This window comes from Cucurbita maxima, unplaced genomic scaffold (assembly GCF_002738345.1).
Source record: "Cucurbita maxima cultivar Rimu unplaced genomic scaffold, Cmax_1.0 Cma_Scf00009, whole genome shotgun sequence".
NCBI classification, from domain to species: domain Eukaryota; kingdom Viridiplantae; phylum Streptophyta; class Magnoliopsida; order Cucurbitales; family Cucurbitaceae; genus Cucurbita; species Cucurbita maxima.
This window is the reverse complement of record NW_019272025.1, coordinates 2,351,869-2,361,355: the sequence shown is the minus strand read 5'-3', so window position 1 is coordinate 2,361,355 and position 9,487 is coordinate 2,351,869. Positions and strand designations below refer to the sequence as shown.

The 9,487-nt window shown below is 30.8% G+C and overlaps 2 protein-coding genes and 1 long non-coding RNA gene across 3 annotated transcripts in view; 2 read left to right on the top strand and 1 right to left on the bottom strand.

Annotated features, from left to right (window-relative positions):
- The window catches only part of LOC111484348, a 19,931-nt gene that overhangs the window by 1,006 nt on the left and 9,438 nt on the right, over positions 1 to 9,487 (top strand). The gene's annotated exons all lie outside the window — the stretch shown is intronic.
- Positions 54 to 1,104, bottom strand: LOC111484315 (bZIP transcription factor 11-like). The gene has a single exon (XM_023130862.1). The coding sequence runs from the start codon at positions 628 to 630 to the stop codon at positions 178 to 180; it is 453 nt and encodes a 150-aa protein (XP_022986630.1). The 5' UTR covers positions 631 to 1,104; the 3' UTR covers positions 54 to 177.
- LOC111484210 (phosphatidylinositol/phosphatidylcholine transfer protein SFH8-like) overlaps positions 9,023 to 9,487 on the top strand; it is a 6,261-nt gene continuing 5,796 nt past the window's right edge. Inside the window, exon 1 of the mRNA XM_023130713.1 lies at positions 9,023 to 9,397. Within this exon, the coding sequence (XP_022986481.1) occupies positions 9,364 to 9,397 (34 nt within the window). The 5' untranslated portion in view covers positions 9,023 to 9,363. The remainder of the gene's footprint in view (positions 9,398 to 9,487) is intronic.

The following is a 9,487-nucleotide window of genomic DNA, read 5'->3' as shown; positions in this document are numbered from 1 at the left end:
AAAAAAAAAAAAAAAAAAAAAAAAAAAAAAAAAAAAAAAAAAAAAAAAAAAAAAAAAAAAAAAAAAAAAAAAAAATCCAATTTTGACCCTAAGAACACTGCCCTTCTCTTTCTCTCTCCTTGTTTGGATGCCGAGAAAATTCATACCAGTAGAGAGAGAAAGAGAAGTCCCCAAATTTCAGTACTCCATAAGAGGCTGGCTCATAAAGAAAGCCATTTGGAGAGGATTAAAATCCCCTCCACCGCCGCCGCCGTGGACGCCGTAGGAATCATTACAAGCATCTTCAAAAACCCCATCAGACGGATTCAAGAAAGAAATGATTTCATTCAAGGACTGGAGGCGATGACCGAGCTCAGCCGCCTGAGCTCTGAGAATGGAATTCTCAGCCTCCACGGCGGCGTAGTGCTGCGTTGTAACACCAAGATTAGCCACGATTTGTTGATTATCCTTCCTGAGCTGCGCCACCATCGCCATTAACTCATCCAAATGCTTTTGCTTCCTCATCCTCGATCTCCTCGCCGATTCCCGATTCGAAATCATTCTCTTCCTCTTCCTCTGTTCCATCAACGCCGCCAGTTCCCCTTCTTCCATGGATGAAGAAGTCGAAGATGTCCCACTAGAGGAAGCCATTAAAACGACAAACCCAACAAAAAAAACAGAGAAAAACAGAGCACAACAGAGAAAAACAGAGCAATAACAGGACTGAGAACAGCTATTAATTTTGTTTTTTTTTTTTAATGATTTGGATTATGGGGTGTTTTTTTTAAGGGGCCATATCATGAAACATAGTAAAGAAAGTAAAGGAAAACAACAGAGAAGGATTGAACGAGGTGATGGCGGCGGAATGTGGAGATTATGATCATACAACCAGAACAGAGGATGGGTTCACTGAGAATTAGATGCATGAATTTCAAACATCAAGAACAGAGTATTGAACATCAAGAATGGAGGGGCTATGTGGGTGAAGATTATGAACACCCAGAAGATAAAATCTCAGATTTCTGGGGAGGAAGAAGAAGAAGAACCAGAAAAGCTTGAAAACAGAGAGGCTTCGGCAATGGCGATTAGGGAAGAAGGGAAGGGGGAAGAGGGTTTGAAGGGATTGGGGGATAATTTATAGGAATAATTAATCTTTTTTTATTATTTTTATTATAATAATAATAATTATTAAATTGAGAAAAAGAGATTAAAAAAATAAATAAAAAAAGAAAAATAGGAATCTGGTCAGTGAAAAGATGGATAGAAAAAGGTGACCGGACATGTGGGCCGTGTGGTTTGGGGAAGAGTTAAAAAGAGCTCCGTTTCTGTATACATACAGCTGTGAAGCAATCAAACTAAATTAATTAAATAATTTAGGGGTAAAATCGTCATTTCCTTTTTCTTTTTTTTTTTTTACCCTTCTGCTAGTACGGTACGTTCGAGTTCGGTTAGATTGAGTTGTCAAAACCTTTTGAATTAAACTAAAATTTACAGGTTATTTGGACTGTCGGGATGTTTTTTTTATTATTATTATGAAATCTTACATCAATAACTAAATGTAATACCTAAAATACATTGTTGGCTGATATTGTCAGCTATTGCCCGTTGTGTATCGTCGTCCGTCTCGTGATTTTAAAATCCGAGAGGTAAGGGAGAAGTTTCAACACCTTTGTTGGGGGTCGACTTCCTCACGATTTTAAAATTCGAGAGGTAGGGGAGAAGTTTCCACCCCTTATTAGGCTCAGCGTCCCTCGTTGACACACTGCTTGGTGTCCAACTCTAGCACCATTTATAACGGTCCAAGCCCACTACTAATAAATATTGTCCATTTTAGCCCATCGTCGTCGGCCTCAGTTTTAAAACGTGTCTCGTAGTGAGAGGTTTCCACACATTAATGTTTCGTTACTCTCTCCCAACCAATGGAGAATCTCACAACATCACAGTTATTCAAAACATAAATTATATTAAAAAAAAAGATAATAAATAAATAAATAGTACGAAGTTCCTAAAATTGTCCCAAACAAAACCTACTTCCTTCAAAGTTTTTCTAAAAATACAATCATAACCACTCTCATTAAATCAACGTGCAATTACATTACTACCCCTAAATGCTAAGAACATTATTGGACCAACCTATTTCAATCACTTTAACCATCCCATCATGCTCGATGTCCCGTAATACTCAAACAACCAATTTTATGTAGCTCAACTGGTTAAAATATGTCAACATGTTATACTCAATTGATATATAACATGTAACACTTTTATTTTAGAGGTCAAATGTTCGAATCTCTTAGACTTTTATATTGACAAATTAATAAAAATTAGTTAAAATACATGTTCTTTATGAAGATGTCAAATACTGACATCTTGATTGAAGATAAATATCTTTTAACGATCCATATTTAATCATAAATTTAATAAAATTTTAATATAATAGTTTTTCGTTGCTTTTTTTATTAAAAAAAACTTTAAATGACTTAATTAATATTTATAGGAAATATAAAAATTAAATTTAAATATACAAATAATAAATTGAGATGAAATAAAAAAATTCAAATTAAATTGTTATTTAAACTCATTTATTATCATATTATTATTATTATTATTTTTAATTTGTCGAATTCTTTGTCTCTCTCCAAGTCTTTTTGTCTTCCTCTATCTTATTTTGATCTTTCCATTGTCAGTTTCGGTTCATAATTTTTTTATTTTTTTATTTTTTTATTTTTTTATTTCCCCCATTTATTATATTTATCGATTTTTTTAATATTGCAATATATATATTTTTTTAGTCGGGAACCTAAAAATAAAATTATAACCTAACTTTACTTTGAAGATTATTTCGAACCGTAATAATATTTGACGTAACTTGTGAATCTTTAATATTTAAGGTTTATTAAATTTTTGTGTGAGATCCTGCTGGAGAGGGTAACAAAACATTCTTTATAAGGGTGTGAGATCCTCCCACTAATAGACGCGTTTGGAAATTGTGAGACTGATGATGATACGTAACAAGCCAAAGCGGACAATATTAGCTAACAACGGGCTTAGACTGTTACAAATGATATAAGAGTTAGACACTAGGGAGGTGTGCAAGGAGGACGCTAACTGTGAAATCTCACATTAATTGGAGAGGAGAACGAATCATTCCTTATATGGCTGTGAGGAAACCTCTCCCTTTTTTCTTTAATCATGGGAGGGCTGACGACGATACATAATTGGCCAAAACGGATAATATCTACTAGTGATGGTCTTAAGCGGTTAAAAATGCAATTACTCGGACAGTCATAGAGATTTCTTATCAACCAATGATAGTGAATAAGTAAACGTCTTAATCATTGAACTATATATATATATATATATATATATATATATATATATAAATATATATATATATAAATAAAAGAGTATGTAATTAATTATAAAAAATGTATAAACTTTTGAAATCTAATAATGTTTTACCGTAATTTTTTTTATTTAAAAAAAATCGTATTTAAAGAGAAATAATTAAAAATAATAATAAAATAAGTGGGGGAGGGGACAACCTAATTTTCACCGCCATAGGTACCACTCAGCATTATGAATCTGTCTCAGATTTTGTTCTTTAAATATTAATTAAAATTAAAATAATAATATTTGCAGACGATATTCTGACAATTGTCAGTACTTTATTTATTTATTTATTTATTTATTTTTGAGAAAAATAAAATAAAATAAAATAAAATTTGCAGATCTTGTTCTTGTGTTGTTAGGTACTGCCTGCACCCTTCATTATATTCCCAGCTCACCCCTCTGCACATATATATATTATTTTTAATTATTACCAATGACAATTCCCCAAATTGCCCTTTGTTTTTCCTTAATTGTTTGTGGGGTTTGCATGGTTTTTATGTCATTTTGTGTTTGGAGTGTATGAACCATGTGGTTTTGGGTGTAGCTTCCTAGGCAATTTAATTTTGTACTTTCTTTTGTTTCCATACTCAACCAATAATGTAACGTCGACTTGAAAATGAGCTCGAGTTAGGGTATACTAACTCGTTTACTAGAGAGACTCGAGTTATGTATCGTTGTTAACTGATATGGGAAGTTTGAAAATGCACAAAACGTACCTGTATTGATTAAAAACAAGTTTAATTCGTCGATATAATTATGTATGTGGAGTTGGGTGTCGGGAATCTAATTCTTAGATCTGATAATGTTCGTTTGTTGGAATGGACTTGGTTATTTTAGTTAGCCAATTAGTACATTTTATTTAACATTAAAATATTATACTTTACTATTTTTCTATTTTCCAAGGGAATTTTGACATTCATATTATTAAGCCTTTTTTAAATGGGCCGCCTGGGATCTACATGGGCCATAAATGGGCCTTTGTGTTTGAAAAAATGAGCCGCCTGGAATTTATATGGGCCGAATTATACTCCCAACTCTTCAAGGCCCATAAATGGATCTGATTCAATGTTTTCCAAGCCCAATTAGAAACACAATAATATTAAAGACTATATTAATAAATAAATAAATAAACCTTTAAACTTTATAATTTGTTATTAAATTTACAATAATACCCTTACTACTTTCAAAAGAAATTAAAATATATTGTGAGTTTAACATTAAAAATTTGGAGATAATCTATGCGGTTTTTATCTATATATTGACAGTAATATTTTTAAATTTTTTTTTATATAAAGATAAAGGCGTTAATACTACTTTTAAAAATTTGTGAGTATTTTCTAAACCGTTTAATATTTTTTAAAACTTTTAAAAAAAAGTTTAAAGAGTATTAATGAATTTTTTTAGTTCAATAATATTTTTAAAATATTATTTAAAAAATTAAAATAAAAAATCTAGGTTTATAGACATTTTTTTTTTATAAAATAAAAAATTTAATGATATTTTATTTAATTTAGATTAATATTTAATATTAAATATATATTTAGATAACCAATTCAAAATTGACTAAATAAATGGTTAGTTATTGTCCCAAATAATTTAAAGCCTAACATAAACCTAACCAATTAAATTGAAGACCACACAAATATAATTTATTTACTCAATTGACGAAGTCAAATTGTTTTTTATATTTTATATTTGAATATTCTTATTTTATGTTATAATTATTTAAAAAAAAATGGTCAAATAAACATAATTCAACTATATAAGTATGGCTTGATAGGTAAAATGTTTTTTAATTTAAAAAATAATATATATTGTATGGTTTAAATTTTTTGTATTAAAAATAAATAAAATAAAAAATGAAGTTGTTTTCCCACTATGGAAGTTTTGACCTAACCTTCCTTAAACTTTAAAGAAAAGTACTAATTTGACCCTTTAATCATAAATATAGCTTAAAAAGTTTATATCTGAGAGATTTCTATGCCCTGATCGATGTGGGATCTCACAATTGACGTCATCATGAAGTGAGGTTGTTGTATCGTTGAGAATCAAAATAACAAGATGAGATGCGACGTTGCGTTTTAAGAATCTTAACTTAAATAAAGGCAAAGTCGAGTCGAAGGACTTGCCTCGATGTAAAAGCAAGTCGGCTAGAGTCTATGCAAGTAAACATGCACACATAAGTGAGGTTTATGGTCGAACAAGTCTTAGTTTCTGCATGAGTATCAATGGAGAGATTCACCCAAGGTTTAACGAGACTGCAAAGTATGGTAACAAGTCATGATTGGGCTTGAGTTCCTGTGAGATCCCACGTCAAGTAAAATCGGAAAAGTAAAGCGCAAAGAGAATAGTATCTGCTAGTGGTATGGTTTTGTTGTTACAAATTGTAGCACAGCCAGTCATCGAGCGGTGTACCAATGAGGGCGTTGAACATTTCTTATAAGAGTGTGAAAATCTCTTCCAATGTGTCTTACAACCTCAAAAGGTCCACGCCGTGTGTGGACAAACAAACTTAGATTCTACACAAGTGTTGTTCGGTTTATCTCATTAAGTGTTAAGAATCACGACTGTCCACAATTGTATGATATTTTCCACTCTGAGTTTAAGCTCTCATGACTTTGCTTTGGGCTTCCCAAAAGACCTCATACCAATGGAGATACTATTCTTTACTTATAAACTCATGATCTTCCACTAAATTAACCAATGTGGGATTGACTCTTAATAATCCTCAACAATCCTCCTCTCGAACAAAGTACACTATAAGCCTCTATTGAGGCCTATGGAGCTCTCAAATAGCCTCCCCTTAATTGAAGCATGCCTCCGTTCTCTAAAGCCCTCGAACAAAGTACACCATTTGTTCGACACTCTAGTCACTTTTGACTATACCTTCAAGGCTCACAATTCTTTGTTCAATATTTGACGATTCTATTGACATGACTAAGTTTAAGGCATGACTCTAATACCATATTAAGAATCACGATTCTCCACAATGGTATGATATTGTCCACTTTGAGCATAAGCTCTCACGGCTATGGGATGTGAAGACATGTCTCCCTAAAGTTCGATGAAGCTAAGCTGGACGAAAATTATGCAGGGGACTTGGGTTCCCTTTAAAGTTCGTCAATAGTTATTAATACTTTGTGAGAGTTTTTTTATTCATTAATAACGTAATTTTTCAAAAATTTATTAAAAATATTATTTATGAAGCTTATTATTATTATTATTATATTATAGTTTTAACTCTAGAGACAACCTTGTTGGAGTATCGTTTCTCTCTCTACATGACATGGCAAATATTTGTCAGTTCAAACCACGTGGACCACACTGTCAGGTGACATGTCGGTAAATTTGACCCCTCGTTGACCCTTTTTTTTTTAATTTTTTTTCCTCATTTTCTGTTTGTAAATAGTCATTTTATGCATTTACAAATTACAAATTAATTTATTTTCATTGTATTGATAAGGTAAATATTAATTTTTTAATAAATATTTTTTTTTATAAGTTGGATAAATAATTAATAATATAAAAAATATATATAATATTGGTATCCCAGTGGAATATATTCCAGATTGTTATTATTATTATTAATTTTTAAATAATTATATTTATTATATGATTTAGGTGGAGTAGGTGTAACTAATTATATCATATGATAAAAAAGGAATAAAGATAAATGTGAAATAAATGCAATTTTGAGGACATAAATAACTTAGCTTTAAATGATTCCTTTTGGTAACGTCGTTTCTAATCAATATTATATATCATCCATTTCTTACCTAACAACTATGCTTTTATCCAATTCCAATATATAGAATCTAAGAAAATCGGGTTTCGAGTCACAACTCAATCGACACTTATTATTATATGCTATCGACCAAGAGGCTACAGCTAGAATCTCTTGCCGAATATTGAATTAAAAGAACGTTTAATGATCTTTGAATTTTCGTACCTTTGTAGAGGTGTACAAGTATGAGATCCCACATCGGTTAGAGAGGAGAACGAAACATTTCTTATAAGGATGTGGAAACGACCATGAAGTTTATGGTAATACGTAACAACCAAAATTGCAATATCTGCTAGCGGTGGCTAATTGGGTTGGAGAATTCTTTTTTACCAACTTGATATTTCGAGTTATTTGAGATGGTGAACTCTCTTTTTGGGTTGAGTTGTCATGATTTTTTTACGTAATTATTTAAAAAATTTATGCTTATATACGTTATATTAATAGCTAAAATGTCATAAATCTCAAATATCAAACATTCACAAGTCATAATGTATAACTAACATCAGTTATAAACGTTAAATATTCATAGTCTTCGTAATAATATTAAAAGTAGTGTAAGGTAGGGCTTGGGTGTAACTCTATTTCAGGGTGGTCAGGTTGACCCAACAAAAATAATTCAAACCGACCCAAAATTTCAAATTTCAAAAAATTCAACCCAACCTGTTTTTTATGGTTTGGGTTAAATAATTTGGATTGTTCGGGTTATTGGGTCATGATGAATCTATTTATACATACATACATACTCGTTGTACAGAACATAACTCAAATGATTAGATATCGAAGCGTGCAAAACAATTTCTTGCAATCGAGTATAGCTGAAGTGTTTGTCTTCGTCGTAGAAGCACATTTTATTTAATTTACATTAAATAGTTTTGATATATAATTTTGAATTACCAAAAGAATATTAGAAAAGTGGAGAGAGCATAGAAAAAATAATTAAAAAAGAACGATGAAAATAAAACGTGGAGAGAATAATTAAAAAATGGAATAAGAAAATATTATTATTAAATTAAATTATGACTTTTTAAAAATAAAATAAAATAAAAAAGAAAAAAGAAAAAGTAAGAGACGGGGGCCGCTTTAGCCTCGGGCTGCGCGGCGGTGCGACCAAATCATTGCGGAATGAATTCAAAGATTCCCCATTATCAACGCTGCCACGTGTCCTTTGTGGGCCCTTCCCTACCTGGTCCCACATCCCCCTACCTAGGAAGCTAACATAATTTTGTTTGGCCATCACGGAGAGGAGAGAATCTAAATTCTTAAATTAATAAAAAATAATTTTAATTTTGTATTTTGTCTTAAAAAAATTCATAAAATTTATTTATTTTTAATAATTTCTTTAATTTTTTTTTTAAAATATAATTATTACTTTATTAAATATTATCATCCATCAATAAAAAAAAAACTTTATTAATATTCTTCATTTTTTTATATTTTTAAAAGTCAAAATTACTTTTTTTTTTAATATTAATAAAATTTTTGAAATATTTTAAAATTTAAAGGATATTTTTTAAAATTATTTTAAATATTCGAAGGTATTTTTGAAACAAAATTTAATACGAATTAATTTTAAATATTTTATTATTATTGTGCGTGACTATATTATACACAGAGACAATCTTTATAAATTTAAATTTTATATTCAATAAATATTAATATTTTTTTTTATGTTATTGTAATTAATTTTATAATTTAATTTTAACAAGTAAATAGGTGAATATTCTCTGTTATATTGTCGCAGTGTTTTTTTTTCCTAATCGGCGCTTTTTTCAAACGTATAAAATGCAATTAATTAATTAATTTAATTTTTTGGTGGGTTTTATTTGTCTTATTATTTATTTTTATTGATTGCTGATTCATTACTGCAGCTGGAGCTTTCGTTCCCGTCGTCATCATCTTCTTCTTCGTCTTCCTCTTCTGCCGACGCCTTCTTGGCCCTTTGAAGCTTTCTTCCTTCTCCTCTTCTTCTAATTTCTTCACAGGGTTCATCCGAACATCAACCCTAGCTCTCGCATTTTGTTTACCCTTGATTTTTCTCTTTCAACGGAGCGGCTGTTCGGATCTTCTTTTAGGGTTTTGTTTCTGGACCTGATTGTAAAGGGGTTTTGATTCTTTCACAGTCTGTGTGATTTTGTTTTTTGGGTTTGAGGTAGATCCATCGGAGGGAGATTCTGTTGCATTCTTGATTTTATGTTCCATACCTGAGAATGTCTGGACCATTGGATCGATTCGCCAGACCATGTGAGTTTCTTTCTAATTGCTTCGGTTATTTTCCTTCTTTTGAACTTGTTGGTTCTGTTTTCTTTGCAATTTGGGAGGGGGGGGGGGGGG

Coding starts and splice junctions, on each gene's coding strand:
- LOC111484315 (XM_023130862.1), bottom strand. CDS start 630: ATGGCTTCCTCTAGTGGGACATCTTCGACTTCTTCATCCATGGAAGAA.